At 38.1% G+C, this 27,427-nt stretch overlaps 1 protein-coding gene across 3 annotated transcripts; it reads left to right on the top strand.

The window, feature by feature from the left end:
- Nucleotides 1-741: 741 nt before the first annotated feature.
- LOC115422621 (RNA-binding motif, single-stranded-interacting protein 2-like) lies at nucleotides 742-26,472 on the top strand. Of its 3 annotated transcripts, none has more exons than XM_030139042.1 (14): nucleotides 742-874; nucleotides 9,758-9,951; nucleotides 13,268-13,326; nucleotides 13,640-13,731; nucleotides 16,798-16,955; nucleotides 18,840-18,919; nucleotides 19,019-19,128; nucleotides 19,251-19,297; nucleotides 19,383-19,476; nucleotides 20,340-20,390; nucleotides 20,501-20,611; nucleotides 23,011-23,091; nucleotides 23,186-23,276; nucleotides 25,258-26,472. In XM_030139042.1, the coding sequence occupies exons 1-13, from the start codon at nucleotides 803-805 to the stop codon at nucleotides 23,261-23,263; spliced, it is 1,227 nt and encodes a 408-aa protein (XP_029994902.1). In that variant the 5' UTR covers nucleotides 742-802; the 3' UTR covers nucleotides 23,264-23,276; nucleotides 25,258-26,472. The 3 variants fall into 3 exon arrangements, with proteins under 3 accessions (XP_029994902.1, XP_029994900.1, XP_029994903.1); XM_030139040.1 differs by having other exon boundaries at nucleotides 9,755-9,951; XM_030139043.1 differs by lacking the exon at nucleotides 742-874 and adding an exon at nucleotides 2,386-2,660.
- Nucleotides 26,473-27,427: the final 955 nt, after the last annotated feature.

Raw genomic sequence — 27,427 nt, 5'->3', positions numbered from 1 at the left:
TGTTACGTTCAAGTACGGTTCATAGATGTAAACATTTTAATTACGGAATTTTACTTTTTTCACTCAAAAACAGAGAGAAAACTTTGGAGTTGATATTATTTCTAAGTTCTTATCCTATTATTTACATTATTTTACTGGTCCGGCCCACTTCATATCATATTAGGCTGTATGTGGCCCCTGAACTAAAATGAGTTTGACACCCCTGTTCTATATCCTCCTGACACCCAGCAATGCATTTTTATTCACTGCAAAAGAAATTCCATATAAAAAAGTAAAACAACTTGACAGAAAAAACTGTTGCATCTTACTGTTAGTGTAAAAAAGCCAAAAACCTTTACTTTCCTGCAGCTCAGGATAGAATACTAGGTGTTTTTTTTTTTTTTTTTTTTTTTATCTGGCTTTTAACTCTAAGAGAGCCCTGCACATGAATACCAATGTGTTCTGGACTGTTTGTGCATAAATGGTGATTAAAAACCTTGAATCTCTATCTGTCTACTGGAACTTTTGATCATGCATTTATTTATTTATTTACAGATCGTGCGTAATTTGGAGCTATCTGGGCTTTCATTAGGCTGAGAGATGAAGCTTTGAGGAAGCCGGAGGAGCTGAAGGCATGATAACCCCTGAGATAAATGGAGATAGAAGCCATAATGTGTGCAGAGCATCAGAGTGCTGGGAAGCGGCTCCAGCCTCTGCTGCTGCTGCTGCTGCTGCTGTTCCTGGCTGTATTTCCCTGGCTGACGTCAGCTGACTGCCTTGGCTCCCCGCTCCTCCGCTCCTCCGGACACAGCGCCGTGGAAAAATGCTGCTCTCTGTACCGCCAAGGACAGGAATCAACCCATACAACGGCTACACCGGCAAAAACAACAAGAAGGTAACCCCGCCGGCTACTTATCCTCTTGTTTTTTGTTATTTTTCTGTACAGGAGCCGTTCGAGCGGTGCGTCTCCAGTTTTTAAAGCCGCTCGTCTGTTGTTGGAGCTGCAGTGTCCTTGAAAGTGGCTCACAGCCCACGTCTTAAACTCTCTATAGTTGCTGTTGTGACCTTTGCTGTTGGCTTTTTGGGTGCCGTTGTGACACTGTTCCAAACTATAAACGCGGGTCCCGTTACGTTGTAGCCCGCGGATTACTACTCCGGCTCGCCTGCGTTTGTTCCGACACAGCCGCTGTTCTTCCTCCTATAGCCAAAGCCTACACACGCGCGCGCGCACACACACACACACACACACACACACACACACACACACACACACACACACACACACACACCACACTTTAATGTAGACGCTCGAAAATGCACCTACACACACTAAACCGACCTATTTATCACTTCTTTGTCAACTCTTTAGGTTGAAATCAACAGTGTCTGTGCGTAATTTGGCCACTTTTATGGTTTCATTGAATAACCACAAGTGAGCAAAGTTTTTTTTCCTCTTCTATTTTACGCGTACATATATGCCCCACCCCTTCAGCCTTACTAATAATGACTGAGAAGATTTGCATTGCTGTGTAAAAAAGAAAGTTAGAAAGTACATGTAATAATGGGGATTTGCACAGGTGAATGAAAGCATTGATAAAACATAGGGGTTAATATTGATCAGCAATGCGTAGTGACATGAATAATTCATCAGGGAACACTATGTTGAAAGGCTGGTTATTATACAAAATGCATATAGATTTTGAGACAAGGGACATTAAAGTGAAATAGGGTGTGACTTCAGCATCATTAACATGAGGATATCCCCTCAGTTTGAGTCCAGGATCAGTGTATTATAATTAATATGTGATTATTGTTGCTCCAGTTCAATGAATGGCATATGGAGTTTGTTCATGCCTTGGATAACGCTGTGAACAAAGCTGAAATCAAACACCTCCCTCCCTCCTTCCCTGTGTTATTCCCTGCCCTGCCTCACGGTTGGCAGGAATTCAGATTGCTCAGATTAATGACCTGGAATTCCTGGAATCCTCAAGTCAGACAATGTGCACATTTCAAGAGGAACTCTGCAAACTTAAACATTTTCTTTATGCACTGATGTTTATCACTGGTAGTGCAAAAAAAGAAAAAAAAGAAAAGCCACACAGGGAGGGAAGACTTGTAAATCCAGCGTCAAGTGGTAACCTCTGGTCTCGGTCTTTTACTACGAGAAAAAGGGGCGGAGGAAAGAAAAGGATTAAGAGTCCCCCCCTACCACCACCACCACCACCTCTCCACCCCCCATTCCCTCTGCTTTCGATTAACTCCCTCTCGTCTTCTTTTCTCTACCCTGTGTGTCTCACATACCTTGATTTCTTGGCTGTCAGTGGTTGAGTTCACATGAAGAAGAGAGCATTCCTCTTAGCCTGATGAATCACTTGAGCCAAGACTTCACTTTCTTTTCTTCTCAAGGTGCTCCATACCTGCCGGAGTAGACTTTTCTAAGCCTTTTCAGGTACCTTGTGGTGTTTTTGAAAAAACTGGACAGGAAAAAGGAGAAGGCTCACCTTTAAAACCAGCACGCCAAGGATTTTTCATCACTTCATCACTTTCATATTTGCTTCTTCCCACCTGGCACTGTTTTTTCTTGCTTATTTTTTTGCCTGCAGCTGTAGAAATATAAGGACTGTGCCTGTCACACTATGATTTTTTCCACTGTGCCTTTTAAGGTATCTTTTTCCAAACAGGTAGGAGTCATTTTAGACACTATTTCACTCCATTTCCTTGTTAAAACATTTATTTCCACATATTTGAATAAGTAAAAGCAATTTTGTTACATGTTAAATTATTGAGAAATTAAATAGTATCAGTATGGAATCTAACCTTGCATCCCAAGGACTGCGATGTTACATCCTGAGATACATTTAATTAAATCTAAGAACTAAATGGGATGACCTTAAGGTGATTTTCCCAGATTGTTTTAACACCTCTAGTGTCAATTACATGAAAGGCTTGTGCAGCCAGAGAGGTTTTAACCTTAAAATAGTGAGATGGTTGAGCTCATTTCTTTGGTATGACTACAGAGTTAAAAGCGTACATCCTTCATCGCTTAATGCTCATTGTTCCCTCTTAGAGAGAAAAGTCCTTGAGTCACCTGCACTCCCCGTGGGCCTCACCTATGCTCCTTCCAACTGTAATCACCTCATCAGTCTTCAGCTTCTGCCTGGAGCACAGCTCTCTCCCTCGCTCTATGCTGTAGGCCAATTGCTGTATATATTATGAGACTATATTCATAAGCTAAAGACCTGATTTGTCATCCTGAGTGTGTAACCGTACATAAAATGGGGATGTAAAGACTGTGACCATATGTTAGCTGTGTTGACATCAATTGTTTACATGCAGAAAGGATCAATAAGTCATTATTTTTGGAATGTATCTCGTGACTTGGCGTGTTTTAATCACCTTATTGGAGTTTGTTGACCCAGCTAATCATCTTCTTTTATCTGTATAAAACAAAAATGTCATATTCCACCCTATTTCCACATCATTTCCAACGCTGTTTTTCATTATATATGGCATAGGTGGTTTAAGTGGTCAGTATGTGTATGTATGTATTGAAGGTTTTTCCACCAAATTTGCCTTAGTTTATGGGTTGTGTGTCAGTCGCGTCTTTCAGTAATTTGTTGTCCATCCATCTTGTTGTTGACTGATTCACGGTGCCATTTTCTGACTCAACTCCTCTGCCATCAGTGGGTTATGTCAATGAAACTAAACTAACATCATAAACACAAACACATCTTGATTTTGTTGTGACCGGGGGATATACCGTCCTCTAATAGTTGTTGTTTAACCCATAAAGACCCAGAACTATTTTTTGTAGTGACTTCCATTTAACCATTACCATGTATCTGTCATGTACTATCACCATTTATTATAATATTATCTTTTGCGTTTTTCAGTGACAGTCAGGTATTTTCTTATATTTAATTTACAGACCATGTGGGTGTTAATAAAAGCTCAGAGAAAATTCAAGTCATTATAACAAAACAGAGAAAATAGAAGAGAACATAATTGTTTCAGCAAAATATGTCATTAACTGAAAACAAAAACAAGTGTCTATAGCCACTGTTATATATCAAACTACACAGGTTTTATTGGTGAATCAGTGTTAAAGAAGATTATGATGTTTCTGTGTTCACTGCGGACACTATGGATGTATGTTGCTGCTGAAATGCTGAGAAACTGCATTTTACCTGGATTATCTCACTGTATTGAAAGGGTTAATGATTCAAAACTCCAAAACATTTCAGATCAGTGGATGATTTGGGGTCTTTAAGAGTTAACAGTGTGATGTTATTGCATCCTTTGCACTCAGCTCCTATCAATACCTGCTATTGTTTGTATTTTTCTTTATAAAATTCAGTAAAATTCTTTGTATATTTAAGCTTTCTCTCATATCTGCCATGTGCAGTTGTTGTTTCTGTTGTCAAATAGAAATGTGCAAGTATTCACTACCAACAAACAGCTCTGCCTATTCATCAGATGTACAGCATAAAGTAACCTCTGCCTATATAGCTTTAGTGGCATAAAATGAACAGAAAAACACAATTATATCAGAATACTTTGAGTGACACTTTGCAACAAAAATGTCATTATCAGGAATTTTATTGTAGATTCGACACCAACTGACTATATATTGTAAGTTTGCGTACAGTGCAAAATCCTATAGAATTAATCTTGTCTTGAGAATAAGCCCAGTTCCCACTAAACTGTGATGCCTCCAGGAATGTAGATCAACCTTACAACTACAGCTTGAAGCCTAATCTTAAACCCAACACATGCCCCCTGCAACCCTTTCCACTTCAAGGAGAGAAACACAAACATTTGTATATTGCATGGGAATGTAAAGAATGCTGAGAGATGACACTGTGATGCATGTAAGGAGTAATGTAAACAGATATGTAGGCGGCTGAGGACGGAGGAGTAACAAGCAGGAGAGACGTTTATAACATGTGAGGCCATCTGAGAAGACACAGGCACTAAAAGGAGATTTGTGAACGTCACTCATCTGCTGCATACACATTTCTCTTACTAGTTGTGGTCTTCTGCATGCATATTTGGCATTACCTTACATAGGTGCCAAAACACCTGGAGCCAGCAGTTGGGTACTGAGGCAGATGAGAAAGTAGGTGTGGATCTGATTCGCTGCCATCCTTTTCTCAGAAGGGGCCTAGCAGAGCAGTCTTAATGAGACACTACCTTCTGACTAGAGAGCACATGAGAGGGATTAGCACTTTTCGCTAACAAGCTCAGAACCCAATTAGCCAGGCCTCACTAGCCAGGCCCGGGCTGGGACTCGGTCTCCTGTCAGATCCTATCTCCCCAGGCCGCTGCAGGTGCATCCCTCCTGATAGAGTTTGCAGGCAGCCGACAGTGAAGCCAAGGCAGAGCACAGGAAAGAACTGTGATTGTGAGAAAACAAACAGTGAACTATTGATGCTAAAGAGGAATGCAAGATTAGAGAAGAGGGCCAAGATGAATGGGCTCCAGAGAATATGTTTGAAAGTTGATGTTTTGAAAAATGTAAGGCTGCTGGGATACAAAAAAATGGAGAAGAATGGTGTTGCTAGTGTCTAACAAGATGTGGTTCCATAATTATTACTGCAAACATCAAGTCAGAATACACATTCACACAGTAGGCCTACATTCATATGACCTCTTTCATTCACATATGATTCATGTGTAATTATTTCTATGAGGCTTAAATACTGAAGTAGTTGATAACATGCAGCTAAAGCCAGTTTGTTAAGGTGTGAAAAAAACAGGCCATCCCAGCAACTTCTATAGCAACTGGACAATCAGGTAGCTTACAGTTAGCTCTGCATTTTCCCAAGACACATAGCAAGCTCAGAAGCCCTGCTAGCTGTTAGCTAGCTTGATGCCTGTTCTATAGGTACCTAGGATGGTTAGCTGATAACATGTAGCTAAAGTCATTCTGTCATGGTGTGAAAAAATAGCCATCTCAGCTACTTCTATAGCAACTTGACATCCTGCTACCTTACATTTAACACATTTGCATGACACACATAGTACAGCCCAGAGGCATTGCTAACTGTTAGCTAGCTTGATGCCAGTTCTATAGTAGGTACCTAGGATGGTTAGTTGATAACATGCGACTAATGTCAGTTTGTTAAGGTCTTAAAAAAACAGGCCATCCCAGCAACTTCTATAGCAACTGGACAATCAGGTAGCTTACAGTTAGCTCTACATTTTCCCAAGACACATAGCAAGTTCAGAAGCACTGCTAACTGTTAGCTATCTTGATGCCAGTTCTATTAGTAGGTACCTAGGATGGTTAGTTGATTACATGTAGATAAAGACAGTTTGTTAAGGTCTTAAAAAACAAGCCATCCCAGCAACTTCTATAGCAACTGGACATCCAGGTAGCTTAGCGTTAGCTCTACATTTTCCCAAGACACATAGCAAGTTCAGAAGCACTGCTAACTGTTAGCTAGCTTGATGCCAGTTCTATAGTAGGTACCTAGGATGGTTAGTTGATAACATGTAGCTAAAGTCATTCTGTCTTGGTCTGAAAAAATAGCCATTCAGCTACTTTTATAGCTACTGGACATCCAGCTACCTTACACTTACCATGCCTACATGACACCCAGAGTACAGCCTAGAGGCACTGCTAAGTGTTAGCACAACTAACATTAAATTACAGCAAACAGCAAATTTTAAAATACAACTTCACTAACAAATTATGTATCTGTGGCATTCTCCTTTTTATTTGAAGCAGATGAACTTGTGTTTTGACTGGTGTGTTGTGTGGGTAATGAAAACTATTAGGACTCTATTACTTGATTGGTCAGTTTTTTTTATATTATTTCCTACATTGGCGTAAAGAGGCATTTGGAGCTTTTTACAAAATGACTTTTAAAATCCTTCTCATGTTTCAACATTTAGCCCCCTAGAAGAGATTTCAATTAGTAAATGGCTTGTGTTATATGGGGAAAAGTTGTAACAAACTTAGTGCAAACATATAAGCAGCAGACAGATATAGAGAGGTCATAATTAGGCTGATTCCAGCAGTCTTTTGACAACTCCCTCTCTGTTAATAAGGTGGTCTGCTGGTGACCTTGTGGTATTCAACAAGCCATCCCATTGTTCCCTGAGGCTGGGCCTGCTGACCCTCACTAATCAAACAGTTCCTCCTCATCCAGCTCACACAGACAAAGCAACACCATTGAATACGTGACATTTTATCTCTTGCCTAATTTAATTTAGTTTATTCCGGGCCAGAGTTCACAGTATTTTAAGATAGTTAAAAGTGCAAATGCTGATAACAGCTGTCACATAAAATTAGTAATGCACCATATGCACAAATTTGCATGTTTGGATGCAGTTATTATGAACATGTTTTAGCAGTCAGTACCATCCTTTAACACTTTCACATATAAGCTGTCAACTCAACACACAGGTCATGAACTCATTTCAGCAGGCTTTTAACTCACTGGCTTATTATTCACATCATCAGTATATATAGATATCTAAGAAGTCTTGCAGTGAACTTAGTACATTAAAATATTCAGCAGTCTCTGGACATGGGTTTAGTTTAAGCTTAATTTTCTCCCAACAGTACAATACATAAGGGATCTATTTTTCATTTGCACTGATCAAAGCAGAGAAAAATTCATTCTGAAAAAAATCTAAATTACCATGTGTTCTTCCTTGAACACTGTCCTGGTTAGTGTGGATAATCCTCCACAGATCTCACTGTGAACAGTTTTCATTGGAATTGTCTCAAAAAACCTTTCTGACATATAACATCCCTCACAGTTCAATGGAGGCCAGCTACTTCAGTTGCAACTGGATTTAATGTTGTAGAATATTTATTAAAAAGGCTTCTGCTGTTGATTTATGATGACTAGAGGATTCTACAAAACATATTTTAACTATATAACTACACTATTGATTACTATGTTCAATTCATAAGGATAAGGAAATAGAATTGAATAGATAGATAGATAGATAGATAGATAGATAGATAGATAGATAGATAGATAGATAGATAGATAGATAGATAGATAGATAGATAGATAGATAGATAGATGTTAAATAACTACCAGTAAATCAGTGATTTTAAGTATTATATATCACTCATTGTTGTATATTTAATATTGTTTACAGTCAACACAGGAATAATGTCACATGCTGTAATAATTTAGATAATAATATACTGTATTTTCTGTCAAAAATTTATGTCCAGTTCATTCTTTTTTTTCTCATGGAACATTCTGTCTTTTAGTAGTGAATAAGTGACCTTCTAATTACAAGTCTCGGCTCAGTTTGCCTCGAATTTAAATGTTTAGTCACCTTCACTAAACCAAGAAACATTTACTGTCTGCATGTAATTTACACCCAACATACCTGTGGTGGAGTTAGTACTCAGATCTTTTATTGAAAGAGGCGTTTTATTGAAGTACAAATGCCACAGTGCAAAAATACTCTTTTACAAGTAAAAGTCCTGCATGCATATCCTTACAAAGTAAAAATGTAAAAGTATTTTAGTACTGTACTTCAGGATGTGCTTGAAGTACAAGTAAAAGTGGAGAACGGCTCATTTCAGAATGGTTGATATAGGTGTAAGAAACTTATTGATACATTATCTGTAATGCTGCATCAGGTAATGCAGAGGCTCATTTTAATACTGTATACACTGTCGGTTATCTTAATCTATGTGAATGCATTATAATTATTTAACTTTATTTTAATGCAAATATGGAAAGTAACTAAAATTAAATATAGTGAAGCAAAAACTGCGGGGACTGCGGATGAAAATTAGCTCCGGCATATTTACATGTTTAAACTGAAATGGAATGTATAAATGTGTTCATTAATGTGCACTGTCCCACCTAAATAAAGATATAAATAATAAAATAATACATCATAAAACTTGCTATATTTGTTTGAAAATATAAAGTAATGGGAATATAAAGTCACAGAAAATGGAAATGTTTGGGTAAATTATATATTCCATCACTGACACATAACATTGTATCGACTTTGCAGTTTTCATATGGATATGTAGGTCGATGACATAATTTCAAATTATGTAACTTGTTTAGAGCCTACAGTACATATTCATTTTGATAGTATGCTGCTTCATCCATCTTGTCTGTTTTACTTCTGACCATTTCTGCTCAACATACTTGACCTGTTCGATCACAATAGACAGCTATTGATATCTGACTCTAACTGTGCGTCCCCATGAGGGTGACCTACCATTGTTACTTGTGTTTGTTGTCTTTTATTGACTTTTTTGCCATAAACATGCAGTTAGATCAAATCCCTTAGTGTACCATTAAGATTTAAGGGGGCAGCCGTGGCTCAGGTGGTAGAGCAGGTCGTCCAATAACCGAAGGGTTGGCTGTTCAAATCCTGCTCTATCCTAGTCAGTCCGTTGTGTCCTTGGGCAAGACACTTCACCCTCCTTGCCTCCAGTGCCACTCACACTGCTGTATGAATGCATATGAATGTTTGGTGGTGGTCGGAGGGGCTGTAGGCGCAAACTGGCAGCCACGCTTCTGTCAGTCTGCCCCAGGGCAACTGTGGCTACAAATGTAGTTTACCACCACCAGAGGGAGAATGTGAGAGCGAATGAATAATCAATAATGTAAGGTTCTTTGGGTGTCTAGAAAAGCACTATATCCAATCCATTATTATTAAGGAGCTACTTTTACTTCATTTGACACTCAGCGTAGTAATTATATACATCCGATCACTCCTAATAAACAATTGTTAAATAACGTCTTATTCATGGTCTGTGTTATTTTTGCTGCAGCCTTATGTGTCCCCCTCCAACCATCAGATGGCTCCTCCAAGCCCCAGCAACAACAGCAACAGCAACACTACCACCACTCCCATCAGCAATGGCGGCAGCAGCGGTGGGGGGGAACAGCTAAGCAAAACCAACCTGTACATCCGCGGCCTCCACCCAGGAACCACAGACCAGGATTTGGTCAAACTCTGTCAGCCGTAAGTCATCCAAAACCAATCATTCCAGCCTGTCCGTACACACCCAATAAATCTCTCTTTGGGTGTCCTCAGAGTAAATGAACCCTGTTAGAGGAGCAGACCAGATTAAGGTAAAGCAGAGCAAAGACACAGCTAGCGAGACGGATTTGGGCTGGATATAGTATTAGGAAAGTCGATTTCTTCCGGGCTTTATTGTGAAAACACTTTATTTTTCTTGGAAGTGCCTGGCTCCACCGCTGGAACTGAGTGATGGCTGACTGAAGCGAATGACTGCACAGAATTTATGCAATTCAGTGATGATTTTGTGGGAAAAACTGGATAAGTACAGTAGATGGACAGCTGTCTTGTACTTGCACATGAATTTAACAGCACACTTTTAAAAGCAGGCATTCTTGGAGTAAATATGAGGTTTTTAAAGCTCATCATTTAGTGGCCATATGGGGACAAAGCACCCTTAAGGCTATAAACTGCAATATTTTTGCAAAGCACAGACTTTGCAGCAACAACAGAATGTTTAGTCTCCCTTACATGTATTAAATCTTTCTGTTTCTATATGAATTACTGCTCTTTTGTGCCTTAGTCTCCCCCTAGATTATCTTCATGAAGTATGATGACCATAAAAAGCCATTCTGTTCTATAAATAACATACTCAGCATCTTGCTCATGCTTCATCAGTGACTGTGAGTGTTTCCAAACTCTGCTGTGGGCAGCAGATGTAGTCAGACATCAAACAACAGCATCATCCAATCCATCTGATATGTTTGTTAGGTTTTCAGTGGAAGACATCAAAACAAGTAGGGCTGAGATGAATGATCTGAGCTGGCTTAATTGAATACTGGAGGCTGGTGATGAGAACCAGAGGAACTGGGAGAATCAGAGAGAAAAGGAGGGAAGGGGAGTTACAGAGATTGAATAAGGGAGAGGCCTGCTATTTTACAGCTGTCTGGAAGATATGGCTCACATGAGGCTGCCCAACCCTACAGGAAACGGCGAGCCCAGGGAAAGGGAAAGACAAACAAGGGCAATGGCATGGCGGGGGGGGGGGGTGCAAGGGAGGATGGAGAGAATCAGAGGGGGAGGAGTGAATGGAGTTCAGGGTTTGTGTGTCAGGTGGTGTTCTGTGGGGGTAGTTCTCATATTTCCGCTTTTACAGAGCAGATAAAATCACTGCATGAAATTTGCCTTTTAGTAGAGCACATTAAGGCCAATGTAATTCTCAGCTAAACTAGACTGAGACGGGACGCTGTATCCAGTAACAGCTAATTGAGAGAACGCCTGTAGATGAGGATGTAAAACAGCAGGAAGACAACTCATTGAGGGAATTAGACTGACTTTACTCAAGTTTGAACAGTAAATGCGTGCGCACTATTAGGAAATGACACTCACTCATCCCCTCCCCCACTCAGTGAGTTGTTGTATGTAAGCTCTGAGATGTACTGTGCAGGGAGCGAGGGATGAGAGGAGTGGATGGGGGTTGGTTCTCCATCTCCGGCCCCTGCAGTTGTCTCTCTGGGTGCAGTTCTGCTTCTTGGCCTGGTTGTGTGGTTAAAGGTTGGACCATGGTTGGACATGGGGCTGTTCTCTCTCACACATGGCTGAGTCTTAAGCCCCTCTTTTCGCTCTGCATCATCTAGTTTCAGACCTCTGAGCGCTATTCAGCAAACGGGTATCTCAGCTGTGTGAGCAAAGAAGTCCTAATCTAGAGCAGTGAACTGGTGGGGCTGTCGTGCAGTCATAGTAATGATGCATATGAAAATCTAGAAAGACGTTGTTGGCATATATATGCAGCCTAGCTGGTGGCATTTTATGGCTTAGAATCAGAAGTGCATCATGAAATAGTAATGTTGTATATAGGGGGTCAAATGCATAATACAACAGACCAGAGACGCATTCAGTCACAGAACAATTTGGAGATGATAGATATGACAGTGTCTCATTGTCATACAGGTGCACGTAGAGAGAATGCCATGTCAAAGCAACTTTATTTAAAGAGAGATTAGAAATAGAAATGAAAGACTGTGATAAAAAGCAGACACAGTGGATAACGTGAGTTGTTCTTCAAAGGACTGACACAATTGGAGCATATGGAGAGAGAGAGCCTCATAATGGGAACTTTACCAGTTCATTTAAGTCATTTTATGATTTTTCTTCCCCCTTCTTCCTTCTTTTTCTGCTGTAATACATTGTTTTGAATTGTTTTACTTGTGTGGTTCTTCAGATGTATGTACGTGTTTGACCTTAGGAAGAAAAATAGAAGACAAATGTAATCATTCTTCAAACACTGAGGCTGAACGTAGAAGAATTAAAATGAGAACAGACAGTTACACCTGCCACATACTGCATATTTGTGTTATCTACTCTTATATTATTCCAATTAAACAATAATTTCTACAACCCTTTAAATCCCCCAAAGTACTACATTTTTTCAGATTTATTTTGTAAAAGTTAAAAATGTAGTCATTTAAGAGACTGACTGATTAAAGTGAGTTTTTAATGAAGTTCACACAGGGTTAATTTTAATGAAGTTCAGGTCCAAACTGACTGTGTGCTGTAGTAGTATAGTTGAAATGAAGCAGTAGTGCCGTGAGAGCGGATTAAAGCTGGAATGTATGGTGAGGGGCACTAAGACCCAGCGGAGGGCAAAGCGCTGCCTGGAGAGAAGCTGGTTAGTAGAATGAGAGTGTGGCTGGGAGCCAGCGTTGGACAGGACAGCCAAGGAGAGGCATATCAGATTACACTGCATGCACATGCCTGGAGAGATGGGAACCGATAGACACTCTGCCGCACAGAAGCATTTGCCTAAGCCTGGCCCTATCCTACGCATCTGCAGTATCTACAGCCAGCTGGATAGATAATGCTGAATTTTTTTATTGATAGTGTATTATGATATTATATTTATTTTTCCATGTTGTCACATCACATTGGATTCCCCTTAAGGTATAATCCCAGATGACAACTGTGTATGAGCAGGAATGCATAAGATATGGAAAATCTATAGCTCTTTCCTGCATGCAGGGACTCATGGGACATTACTCGTTTTTCATCCAATTTATGTTCCTCCCCTTGTCTAAAGATTTCCTTATGCACATCATTTATTATCAGATGGTGTAATTGTATTCAGTGGCATTACACTGAGTCTGTCAGGTAAATTATAATTCAATCAGGACGCTACATGATTTCCTGTGGACGCGTTAAGTTTTGAATGAAACCACATTATTTTAGCAATTTTGCAATGAATTTACTGAATGTAATCAGGCAATTATTTTCAGCAAAGAGGAAATGATATTCCTGAATGTAAATGTTATTGTTTTTTTAGGTATGGCAAAATTGTATCTACCAAGGCTATCCTGGATAAGACTACCAATAAATGCAAAGGTAAGGAATAAAAGTTTGAAACCTTTTACTGCAGATCATCAACAATGACAAGAGGTTTTACACACTGTCAATACACCAATTTTGTCTGAGTCTGCCCTCGTGGTGTGTTTTTCACTTCACATGGGCAGTATTGTGTAACCTCGCATCTGTCCTCCATAGAGAATCGCTGTCCAAATCCAGACGTCTGACTTTTTGAGTTGAAAAATAAGCGTATGAATGCAGTAAAAGTTCAGATTACACGCCCGTGTCCATGGAGTCCTGTAATATACATATCTCATTGTTGTAAAATGTATGTCTTGGTGTGTCCCTGCAGGCTATGGCTTTGTTGACTTTGACAGTCCAGCCTCAGCTCAGAAGGCAGTGACAGCGCTGAAGGCAGGAGGAGTTCAAGCTCAGATGGCCAAGGTAAGAAACTCACTCCAGGCATTGTCAGGTGGGTTTTACTTACGACTTGATATTAGAGTCCAGTTTAACCATCAACAAAGCACAGACGTTTAACATGTGGTATGTTTGGATGTGTGCTTATTAAAACAGTGCATTTGTAGATATTAATGCACTGTTAAAAAGGGGTGCAGAAAACACTGATTTACTTAGGTATTGTGAAAAATGTTTTTGATATTGTTTGCATATTAAAGACACTTCACACACTCAACAGAAAAACTTGATATTTCCTTTCAAATGAAGTCTAATACATACATCCTCTGTTATAACCCTAATCCTCCAAGAAAGTCTCACAAAGTGGGATGTTAAAGACTTAATTAATTGTTTACATGCATGAGTGGCAGACAGTGGTTAATTTTGTGTTGTGTCTAAATACTGATATTTCTGTGGCGAATGCAAAAGTAGATCCCACTGTAATTTAGTAGGAGTCAGATTGTTTTTTCTTGATGAGGTGTTCATTAGAATATGACAATTTTCCTTAATTAACATATTAATCATCACAATAAATTGCTTTGCTTACATTATAACAGTGGAGTTCCATATATTGAGTTGTAGCCAAGGCTAGATGCCGAACGGTGAAACTTTTATGGCGTGGAATGAATTTTTTTATTTTTGAGTACATAAACATTTCAGCAGCGTCACTTCATACAGGATGTACACATGGCTTTAATACATATATGATAACAACTGTTAACATTTGCTCTGTCTGTTAATGTTTAAGAACTATTGTAGCACTGTGTATATACAGTATATATCCTCCTGAGACCCAGGAAAGTGAATTTTTTTGGCTTTTTTATATTAAATAATTGTCTTGATTGGAAAAAGCATAATGCAACAGTTTTTCAGATACAATTTTAATTTTAATTTTATTTTTTATGGAATGTCCTTTGCAGTTGACAGGATTTTTTTTTAAGTAAAGCTGTTAAACTCTTGTCCCCTACAGAGGACAAAAATGCATTGCTGGGTCTCAGAAGGATATGTTTATTTTTTTAATTTTTTTTCGATGTGAGTGGAAAAATGCTATGGTGTTGAAAGAAGGTAAATTCAATCATACTTGGCTGATTAAATGTGTAGTTTCTACAACATGAAACTGCTTTGAAAATGCAAATGAGCTGAAAACTAACAAAAAATGTGTTGCTTCATGTGTCATTTAATTTAGCTTTTGCTAAAATGGAAGTTTGCTAGTGTTTGCCAGTGTCACAGCTAAGGTGCTGGAGTTGGTGTCGGAAGCTCTTTAAAAATACAGCCCTAACTGTGACCTCTGTATCATGATATGTATCGTTTCTCCTGATTCTTGCCAAGTCATTGCTCCTACTGCCCCTCTGTAGTATATTAGTGACTTAACAAGAGTGCACAGATGCACGCAGGTATGTGTGTCCAGATGTAACGGTGGTCATATGTGTCATGCTTCATCGTGGCGGTGCTAGGGGAGCGTGTCCCAGGGCCTGCTCTCTGAGCTCCCTGCACAAAGGACTTGTCTGTTCTCCCTGGTGGCATCTGACTCAGTGTCTGAGCAGCTCCTCAGTGAGCAGGGCCCTATGCCCAGCCACCCGCCCTGTCAACACACACACACACACACACACACACATATACCCACCACGCTCCACAATCACACATACACTTCACTGGCCTGGCCTCAACAGGATTATGACACACACTCACAAGTATGCGCACGCACACGCACACCACCAACACCCTGGGAAAGCGGATCCCTCGTTAAGCTGGATCACTGACATTCATACGGCTTCTTACTTGCAAAATAACTTGATTTCTCTCACCCCTTCTCTTCGGGTTTACAACGAGGCTTAAGTTTGCGTCAGATTTCTCTCTGACTCATTCTGACTCATTTGCGGTTAAAACCCGCAGCAGGTCTTTCTGCTGGCCCTCGTGGGTTTGAGCTTCTTCACTAGTTTTCTGTGAAAGAGGAGGAGAAGGAGGGAGGTGAAGGAGAACTCACCTTCACCACAGGTCGCATGTATTATTCATCAGATGGAAATTAATTCGCACTGCATTTACACGTTTTTAATCACATCTGCACTCTGAGATAATGAATATGCATAATGGTTAGAGGGTGATGCAGATTGGTTATCTCACAAGATATTGCGGGTCAAATTCAATTTGTTTGAGCAGGAAGCAAAGTAAAAAAGTAAAAGCATATATTTAAACAGCAGCACTTCAGGAGTGTATTTGAGGTTGTTTTTTAATAATTTCACATGCAGATTTTGTAAAAGCTGCATAATTTTTCAGATTTATGCAAAGTAGGATAGCTGGACTCTGTGCCTGCATTCAAGGTCAGGATTACCACATGAATATAACAGTATGAATACAAGTGACATATTATTATCATGACCTAGGAAAAGAGGAGATAATGTTAGCCTTGTGGGGAGACGATAGCAGAATGGTTTAGATGTTCTTCAGATCATTTCTAAAGGTCTTTGTCCAAAATGTCTTTGCTGTGATTCTCCAGTGAGCGCCAGCGCATAATCGTTTTAGATCATTCATGGATGAAGAGCCATTTTAAAATGTAATTATACTTTGATATCACATTACCTGGAATCTGCGGCTTCATCCTCTTAAGGGGCTAGTCTCACACAGCCAGCCTGCCTTCTACGCTTTGATAATAACATATTGGTGATGGAGGATGAGAGGAAAGTGTAAAGGAGACAAAGAGCGAGAGGGGTGAATTACAGAGAAAGTCAAAAAGAGAGAGAAGTTCAGCTAAAGTCCAGCCAATGTGCTATCTATCTCCACCATCTCTGAATATCTAATGTCTCTGTAGACCTCATCCGTGCAGCTCAGTGTCTCGCACAAAGCCAAAATAAAATCTGTCTCCTTTACCGTTCTTCTCAGACTCGTCTTTTTGTTCTACACATATATCAAACATCTGACAGACTTCTTGCGGAAAGGTTGTATAAACTCTCATGCTTTTTCTGGCAGCTTCTGAAAGGCTCTTGTTTTTTTGGAAATAAAGAGCTCTGCCTGTTCCACATGTCTCTACTTTAATCATTTTCTTGTCTTCTCTTTACTCAGCAACAGGAGCAGGACCCCACCAACCTGTACATCTCCAACCTGCCGCTGTCCATGGATGAGCAGGAGTTAGAGAACATGCTGAAGCCTTTTAGTCAGGCCATTTCAACACGTATCCTCCGTGACGCCAATGGAACCAGCCGAGGAGTGGGCTTTGCCAGGTATAAGTTTATCTAAGGTAGACAGATGTATAAGGACAGATGTTTAAATAGATGATGGTAAAGCTTTAATGTGCCTTGAACAAAATGTTATATAACAGTAAAACAAAGAAAAGTTGAGACTGCATTCATATCCAAGTTACACATCAACTTTTCACCAGTGTACTTTAGTTATACAGCAACTCTGCCCTCTGGTGGACAGTACAGGAGGAAAAAACTGGAGTTGGAAATAGTTTTTTTGGGGGGGCTGCTAAAATGTTTTTAATGAATATGATGGCATTAAAAATCTTCTCTTACATTTTTTACACCCTTTTCAAAGCAGTCAACACTGATCTTAGAGACAGACCCAAAGCCTTTATTGTATTAGTTGTATTTTCACAGCTTGCGTCACTGAATCTCTAATAGACATTTGTGAAATTTTGCCCAACTCTTCAATCAGCAATCAATCCATAACCATCTATGAAAGGAGGAAACACTGACAATATATATAATATGTTTGTTTCTGGATATTTTTGAGTTTGGGTAAAAATCTTTGATATAGAATAGAATAGAATAGAATAGAATAGAATAGAATAGAATAGAATAGAATAGAATAGAATAGTTTATGGTCACTACATGTCATCCTTATAACAAAATTGCATTCTGTCATATAGAAACTGTCCCATAAATATTAACAAACACACACAAGTGCATGTTATTCAATATGGCAAGTGGGTAGGGAAAGGTTATGCTGTAATAAATAAATCAAAAAGTCTAAAAGTGCAGTTAAAAGTTATTGCCACAGTGGGGGTTAGAGGAATGGATAGTGTGCATTCAGTTTGTGTAATGGCTGTGGGGTAGAAGGTATTCCTGAATGTGGAGGTACAGCATTTATTTGATCTTTGTTAAAGAATCAAATAGCAGCACCATAATGAACGTCATAATATGTCTTGTGTAGATGTTAAATGTAGGTCTATGTAGTGATACATTCTTTATAAATGTCTCTTTTCTTGCAGTATTTCAACAGGGCATATCAAAAGGAGCATCTTTATCTTTAGTACAGTAGAGAAGAAAATCCTTGGAGAAAAGAATACAAGAATACAGATAATGCTATGATATGATTGTTGGCCTTTTTAGTGCATTGTATAATCACATAAAATATCAACAATCAGTACAGGAATATAACACCACAATACTGACAACTGTATTTAATCACTGAATAAAAGACAACATTTACATATGTTGTTTTATGGAAACACAGTTTTTTCTTTTGCTGCAGTGTTTATGTTCTATGAATATTAAAGCATTTTACAAACACTCCAGTTTTGACCTGTGATTTTCACTTTTGGGTTGTGTATGAACTGTTAACTGTTAACATACACTATATGGACAAACATACTCAAGATTCCAGATTTTTATTTGTCACATGTAGATGTACAGGTGCACTCACAGCAGAATGAAAAAAGAAAGAAAATGAAATGAAATATAAAATGTACATATGGACATGTACATATTAAGTGTAAACAGTGTAAGTGTATGTATGAATGAATGAATGTGTTCCAGTATACTGGAACATATTCGGGTGTTTCATTGGTACCAGAGTGGTGGGCTACAAAAAGTTAACGACAAATTATGACAAATGTAAGAATATAATTTCATCACATCTTCACTTACTTGCTTTTGTGAGAACTTTTACTTTTGCCTTGTTGTCACATTCTGAACATAATTATTAGTTTTAAGTAAAAACAAATAACATGAACATTTTTATCACGATAATATTTCAGATTAACAGGAATGGAAGAGTCATTTGCCCCAATATTTTTTGTATGTAGTGTAACCTCTGAATAGTCGCATATGAGTACAACAACAGCTCTTTTAAAAAAATAATTGATATTATCTCTCCAACAGAATGGAGTCAACAGAGAAATGTGAGGCCATCATCCAGCACTTCAATGGAAAATATATCAAGACTCCGCCTGGAGTACCAGGTGAGTCATCTATTCAACACAGATGAATTGACATCTTGTTTGGGGCTTTATTGATACTGTATATATAAGAGTCTTACATTGTGTGAACTCCTGGTCCAGTGCCATCAGAGCCCTTGTTGTGTAAATTTGCTGATGGAGGCCAGAAGAAGCGACAGAGCCAAGGGAAATATCTGCAGAACGGGCGGCCCTGGCCGAGAGACGGGGAGTCTGTGAGTTTAGCTGTTTATTTATGGTCCAATAACTCCTGTGTTTTTCTTTATTATGCAACATTATTTGACTGTGGTCTTTGATGACCTTTCTACTTACACAGTCCTTTGTCTTATTTCCCCAGGGAGGAATGACTCTGACGTACGACCCCACCACAGCCTTACAGAACGGGTCAGTATCTGCCGCCTCATTTATCACACAAAGGGACTGGGATGGCTGGGATTATTCCACTAAAACCTGTTTATCTCCATCGCAGGTTCTACTCCTCTCCATACAGCATCGCCCCAAATCGGATGATTGGACCCACCTCCCTCTCTCCATACATGCATTCACCTGTGTCCACCTACCAGGTAGTGGAGTCGCTTCAGACACGGGACAATAGGGATTCTTTTTCAACCAAATTAAATCTTAGTTAAACTGTATTTATTTTACTTTTATTTAACCAGGTAAGCTAATTGAGAACTGATTCTCCCCAGGACATATAGAGATGAACAAGCAATCACTCCTAGGGGCAATTTAGATTAATCAGTTAACTTGTCTTTGGATGGTGGGAGGAAGCCAGAGAACTTGGAGAGAACCTACAGTGCTAGCCACTGCACCACCATACCACTTACTTTCAGTTGTGTTGTTCCAAACTTTAAGGAAGATTGAATTTAACCTTCTCTTTAAAAACTCCCTTTAAACTCATGTCTTATTTAAATGTGACCCTGTATTGTCCCAAGACCCAAAAGCATCTGCTGATCTAAAATGTTTAATACCCTTTGAACCACTAATCCTATCAATACAGTGAAACAGTTCAGCTTTTCAACAGCATCAGATGTCTTTTTCAGATGCATCCAGTGTCTCTGTAGTGAACCTGGAAACTCCATTATCTTCTGCAACACTGATTCAAGTTCTGCTTGGTTTTACATCTAGATTTATTTCTGATTAGCAATCATTAGCTTGAATCAAGTCAGTCAATTCAATCTAGTTTTATATATAAAGCACAAAATCACTTATCAAATCAATCTATGTATCTATGTGTCTATCTATCTATCTATCTATCTAGGTGGAGTGATGATAATTAGTATTTAGGCGTGAACTCCTACACAAAAGACAGAATAGCTAAACACAAAAACAGATACAACATCTACACAGACAGAGGGTCCAAACAAATGACTTGTTTTTATTATGTAATCTCATCCTGCTCCATGTGTCTGTGTTGTTTCTGCAGGTACACAACCCTTCCTGGTTACACCACCAGTCGTACATAATGCCGCCCACAGTGAGTATCCTCAAACATACTCCTTGGCATCAGTAATTTGACACATTGTCTGTCCCACAGGTAATCTCTGTGTCTCAGATTCACGCTACCCAACGTATTTCTGTTCTTAGGGAGCCGTTCTGACGCCAGGAATGGACCACACCATGTCGATCCAGCCGACCTCAATGATGGGGCCTCTGACGCAGCAGCTCAGCCACCTCTCCATGGGCAGCAGTGGCACAGTCAGTCACAGTCAATCTCTACAGATATGACATAGATGTGGACATATTGGCATAGTGGTGTTTTAAAATGATATTTTGAAAGAATGTGTAACAGTGCATTATGTAATAAAATAAGAAAATATTCAATGTTTAATAAATCACTTTGTAATAATGAACACATTTTGCAATAAATGGGATTAATGCAATATGTAATACATTTGCTAGCATTTTGTGACTTATTAGAATTACAAAAAATATGAGATGCGCTTTCAGCAGCTAAGTTTTAGACATTTTGGGGGAGTTCTGTCAAATGATCACATGTGTATTCCAGATCAGCTTTTAGCACGAGATCCCTTAGTAGGATACATGTAAAATGGCTGTTTTTATGTGGTTGTTTGGATGAAAATCAATGAGTCTTTGCAAAGATTAATGTCTAATTTTAACTGATATAAGTGCAACATGTACAGATGAAAGCTTCCATTTTGGGTTATTATTATTACACATATTAATGCATTTTCAGCATAAAAAAACTCATTATTACAAAAATTCAGAGAAATGTATTACATATTGCTTTCAATCTGTTTATTATAAAATGTGGGTGTAGATTTGTTACTATTACATAATGCAGTGTTTAAGTATTGTTAAAGATGTCAGAAGAAAACTTCACACAACTCCTACACAAAAGGATAATCCCAAATAATGTTCATTATTGAACTTGGATCGGCCAAATATATATGATAGAGAAAAATACTCATTTGTTCAGACATATTTGATAAATCAGTGGCATACTGGTTTAGTTTGCACAGTCTCCTCACAGCTCACAACTAAGGAGGCAGTTCCCAAACTTTTCCAGCTCAAAACAGAAGGAAAATTTGTCCTCTCACCCACCGCAAATACTCAAATCAAACAAAAAATACATTATGAGATGCAGTAACATCTACATTTGTACTCACCTCCTCTGTCAAAATAAGGTTGAATAAATGCACTTTGTGGACTAATCCACATTAAAGGCAGGTCAAGCATAGAATTGTGCTTCCACAGTGATGTTGGATTAACAGGCAATCTGCAAGAAACAAACAGTTCAAACACATGACTTCTCCATTGTCAAAATACTGCCTCTTGAGAGTCTATTCTTTGCACAGGAAAACTCCTTTAGACCTGCCCTGATTCTGAGAATTGTTTGCAGATTTCCATTCAGTTTGTTAATGTTAAAAACTATTAGAATAGAATAGAATAGAATAGAATAGAATAGAATAGAATAGAATAGAATAGAATAGAATAGAATAGAATAGAATAGTTTATGGTCACTACATGTCATCCTTATAACAAAATTGCATTCTGTCATATAGAAACTGTCCCATAAATATTAACAAACACACACAAGTGCATGTTATTCAATATGGCAAGTGGGTAGGGAAAGGCTATGTTGTAATAAATAAATCAAAAAGTCTAAAAGTGCAGTTAAAAGTTATTGCCACAGTGGGGGTTAGAGGAATGGATGGTGTGCGTTCAGTTTGTGTAATGGCTGTGGGGTAGAAGGTATTCCTGAATGTGGAGGTACAGCAGTTATTTGAGCTTTGTTAAAGAATCAAATAGCAGCACCATAATGAACGTCTTGTGTAGATGTTAAATGTAGGTCTATGTAGTGATACATTCTTTATAAAGGAGGAAACACTGACAATATACATAATATGTTTGTTTCTGGATATTTTAGGGTTTGGGGAAAATCTTTGATATAGAATAGAATAGAATAGAATAGAATAGAATAGAATAGAATAGAATAGAATAGAATAGAATAGAATAGAATAGAATAGAATAGAGGGTTTATTGTCACTGCTGAACAAGACAGATTGTTTACATCTCTTTAAAGTACCCAAGCCCAAAAAAACACACACACTCACACACAATTAACAATATGCAAATCTACATAGAAGGGAACTCAGGGCATGTATAAATCCACAGTACTGATAGAAATATAAATATGAGTATAAATATGACAACATATGCCTATAGTGCACATAGTTCCCATTATAAATATGTTCTTTACATAGCAGCATGGTGACAGTTTAGCATCCAGAATAAGTATGTTATATACATATTACTGAGCATCTCCAACATAAAACACACTTTATGTCTGTAGTTTGGCTGGATTTGAGCTGAACAGACCGACGTAACAAATCCTTATCCTGTTTGGCGTTGGAAATTAATTAACATGGTTTATCAAGGGCTGCAGTGGGTAAAGAGAATAAATTACCTACTAGGACAAGAAAGGTGAACTATTTTATTAGAAATGGCTGTTACTTGTAAATCCACTCCTCACATTTGCTGCTGAATTTGAATAATGAATGACATCAAACAGGTTTTTGATGTCCAATATAGATGTCACATCCTATGAACCCATCCCATGTGTTTTCTTGCAGTATATGCCTGCAAACACATCTATGCAGGGGACCTACATCCCCCAGTACACCCAAGTGCCTGCCGCTAACATCTCAGTTGAGGTAATGACCTCTGATTTCACACACTAGAAACAACTACAGTGAAATGTTTTTGAAACTATTACTCATGATTTCATCTTTGCTAACGCCCTCTCAGGAAAGTGCCGCCCAACAACCTGTTGCCATAGAGACACCAACAGAACACACGACCTACTCGTACCAGCATAACAAGTGAAGAGGTGTCAGAGGTGGGTTTTGGGCATGGGAGGTGTTATGTTTTCATGTTTCCAAAAGAATAAAATGCGTCAGTTTTTGGTTTTAACATACAGAGAAGAAGTACACACTTATATTGTTTCAAATATTTTTTTTCAATTAAGAAGCATGTATGCGATACAACACTATCAAATGGAAAAAATGCTCAATTTTCATGGGAACAAATGAAAATCATTGCCTAGAACAGACAAAAGAAATACAAACACTGTAACATGTTAAGTACATGATAATGATGCCTCTTATCCTGAATAGTTCCAACAAAAGGTGGTAGAATATATAGAATCTCAGTGATCAGGAGACACATTATTGACTCAAGTAGAATACAGATATTGTTCCAAAAAAAAAGAAAAACTTGTAGACAAGTACAGCCTGATTTAACTTCTTCACAAGAAAAAGTGAAAATGTATGAGCTCTGTATTGCACTGGAAACATAAAGGAAGCTGAAGACCTTATTTACTGGATGTTTCTGCAAAAAGTTAAATGAACCTCACATCATATTTATCATTTATCACAGCGTTTTATGTGGGTCATTAAAAAGCATTAAAAGTCATTTAATAGATGTTGTGAAAATTAAGGCCTTAAATGGCATTAAAAAGCATTAAATTCAATGTCCAGAGACATAAAAAAATTAAATACACTTGATGGAAAAAAGTATTGTTATTCACGATTTATTTTGATTATATAAACATTTAATCATTTTGATTGGAAGTATAGTGTGATGATTGACAGGCGGAACCCTTTAATTGGCTATTGTTTATGGCCAATACACAAAGTCACAACACTGGATGCTTGGAATGCAATGTGCCGTGAGCGTGCTCATGCTGTGGTGAAAGAGTGAAGGGAGTATTAGCAGATGTTGGAAAAATGGGAAAATGCAAGTTTCAGCAGAAGTGATTGGAGGAGGAACTGTTCAGAACCTGGTTAAAGCCAGTCAACGGTAAACCGTCATAAAACTATATACAAAACTATCTGCAGTTGGACATTAAATGTGTTTAAAGTGGCATTAAAATGGCATTAAAAAGCATTCAGTTAGATTTGCTGATACCTGCAGAAACTCTGTATCACCATTTATGATAAAAGCATCTGAAGCATTTTCTATCTTTCAATGAAAGCAGATATTTTCCTATATTCTCCTAATTTCATTGTACACACAATAACAACAGAGGCTGTGCTACTCATTTCCCTCACCATGTATATGTTCAGTAGAACTCAGAGTAAATTTATAGATTGTTAAAACAAAACCAAGAAAAAGTGACTTTTCCAGCAAAATATCATTAACTAAACTTAAAACAAGCATCTACAACCGTGGTCATTTGTCAAACTACACGGGTTTTACTGGTGAATTTATGTGGCATAAAATGACAGTGTTTCAGTGTTCACTCTGGAGCGTCTAAACGTCCAAATGGGCCATATCTGATTCTGGTGACAAGCTGAGAAATTACGTTTTACCTAAACTATTTAAAGATAATGATGGGATGAGTGCTTGGAAAGTTGTTAAACATTTTAGATCAGTAGATGGTTTTGGTCGTCAGCAGCTGTTTAAGTCTTTGAGGATAAATTAATACTGTAAATGAATAAATAACAAATGTACTGAAAACTCATTAACATCATTCTAATGTACAAATCAGTTTTCAATCTCAGCATCCAAACTCAAATTATGACACTTTGTCTCCTCAGTTTACGTTATCTGAGGTTTTGCTTGATCTCTATGCATTTATTGTGCATCCGTTTATGATGAAATTAGTTTTAATATTGAGAAGATGCACAGTGATGCAAAAAAATAAATATCAAATGCAAGAAAACTGAAGAAGCAAGTCTGTTTTGGAAAATGTCAGGTGCAGAATGATAATATATATGTGTTAAAATGTAGAAAGTAAGTTAAGCTTTGTTCAAGTGCAGATAGCTGAAAGTGTATTTAATAAAGTGTTTGTACCATGTTGTAAATGTCTTCGTCAGGTCCTCCTCTGGAGCCAGATCGACTCCCATGAGACCCTGGTGCTAAAAACTCGGCACAGTGACTCTGCACATGAGGCACTTGGGAGGAACATGGACTGTTACCCAGAAAGGACAAAAAAAAAGAAAAGTTATTTTCTACAAACTCATATTTTAAAACAAACTCTTTTACTCCAAACAAGCAAAGGTGGAGGACAGCAGGCAACGGCAAATGGAAGAACAGAACACGGAGCGTCTATTTTGATAAGAGTTGAGAAAAACCTACACACACGCACACACACACACATACTACACAATGGAAAGATTTTAAATAAACATATTGTGGTTCTTCTTCTTTTCTAGTACTGCTACTAGGATGAAACCAGGAAGAGACCAGTTTCAACACGATTTGTTTTGAGGCATGTTTTGTTTTGACCCTTTGTAAGATATGCTGTTTTTACTTTTCTTTTTTTTGTTTGTTTGTTTTGTTTTTTATGCCTGATATTTTCAGGCGTTCAACCTGCCTTTTTTGTACATAATTGTTTCAGTGTGTTTCTAGCTTCACGTGTCCATGTTTTGTTGACAGAAAGCTAAAAAAAACCAACTTTACTAGTTCAGAAAAAGCCGACAACTGGTATATTTTAGACAGACTTGGATTGAAGTGGCAGCAAGGTCAAAATCAGGTATGAAACCATTACCTGAAGTGGTCTCGCTTCTTTCTTTAGCGCTCGACTCAAATAATTTAGAGTTTCCAACAATCTTAACAAAGCTTCAGACAATCAAAAGATTATTTTAAAGAAAAGAATTAAAGATGATGATCGGACAGATTTGACAGAGAAGAGCTAAATGGATTCAAAGCATTCCAGAGATCATCGTCATCATCATCATTATTATTATTATTATTAATAAAAAGTCATAAGTATCACTAGGCTTTGAGCTGTTCCACTTGATGAAATCCAAAGTTGCTCAACAGGGATCACACCTTCCACAGAGCTGCCTGTACATAAGAGATTTAACTTTATTGAGGCTTTCTTTTGATTTCCTCTCATCAGTGTAGTAAAGCTTCGAGTATTTTAATGACCACACTTTACCAAACTGTTGGAGAATTGCTTTTTTTTGGTCTTTTTTCCCACCTCTTGCAAAAAAAAAAGGGAAGCAGATCCTCCACTATTTGGGGCTCTTACTACACAGAAATGGAAATCAACTGTCAAAGCGTGGCTCTGTCCTGTTCTACCTTCAGAAAACTCCATACATGGCCAGTACAAAGACACTTAAATATTGGCCATTACTGTCTGTTTGCATCTATTTCTGCATTTCTATTTTCTCCTGTTTTTTTTTTTTTTAACATCTCTTATTTAAAGGTTTTCTTATGTTTTTATTCAGTTTTAATACTTATTTTTCAAAGAAGCTTTGATTTTATTTTTGATAGTGTGTCGTGTGCTTCAAATAGAAAAACAAGAAAAGATAGATGTTTTTGACTTTTTTTTTTTTTGAAATGGTGATTTGTTTGTATCGTTTGCCGACTTCTTTAGTTTTGGTTTCAGTGTCGATGTCAAAGAGGCTTTAATATTTTAAAACATTTCCGTTCTGTCTGTGTCACGTATGTTGGCACTTTACGTCCATGACTCCTGATGGTGTATGAATTATGTATGCTCGGTTCATAAGCGTTTGTTACAGAGTTGTGGCCCGAGCATTTGGGAAACACCACAAGAGAAATTTATGTTCAAAACCTTGACTTACCTCATCCTGCCAGAGCAATGTAGATTCAGTTTGTGTACAACATTCACAGGCAATAACCAACTACAGTAGGTCTCATGGCTGTTCACAGCTGGTACTGTGTCCATATCCTTGAACTGTTCCGTCCAATGTTCGGAAAAAAACACGCCCAAGGTCTGATGATCTATGCAATTAATTTATTATCCTTAATAATGCAATACTACAGATGTCCAAGAGACACCTCAACAATGGATCACCTCACTAAGTGACATTCTGACTCGCATGGCTTTTACTTATCATTACATGTGTTTGGGGTTTTTTTTGTTCTTTTAACTGACACATTTATCTTTAGTTCATTAAAGGTAGGGTAGGAGATGTTTTCCTGGAGTATTTTTTACTATATTGCTTAAAATCCCCTTCACACCCCAATTGCAACCAATTAATTAAATGCTCTAAGACAAAAATAAAAAGATTATAC

The sequence above is a fragment of the Sphaeramia orbicularis genome, chromosome 7 (assembly GCF_902148855.1).
Source record: "Sphaeramia orbicularis chromosome 7, fSphaOr1.1, whole genome shotgun sequence".
In the NCBI taxonomy this organism is placed as follows: domain Eukaryota; kingdom Metazoa; phylum Chordata; class Actinopteri; order Kurtiformes; family Apogonidae; genus Sphaeramia; species Sphaeramia orbicularis.
This window is presented reverse-complemented; position numbering and strand designations above follow the sequence as displayed.

Excerpts from the sequence above, each read along its gene's own strand:
- LOC115422621 (XM_030139040.1), top strand. The coding sequence starts at position 803 with ATGCTGCTCTCTGTACCGCCAAGGACAGGAATCAACCCATACAACGGC. Across the intron at positions 9,952-13,267 it reads TTGGTCAAACTCTGTCAGCC|GTATGGCAAAATTGTATCTA; the intron begins GTAAGTCATCCA and ends TTGTTTTTTTAG. Across the intron at positions 19,477-20,339 it reads CACCTGTGTCCACCTACCAG|GTACACAACCCTTCCTGGTT; the intron begins GTAGTGGAGTCG and ends TTGTTTCTGCAG.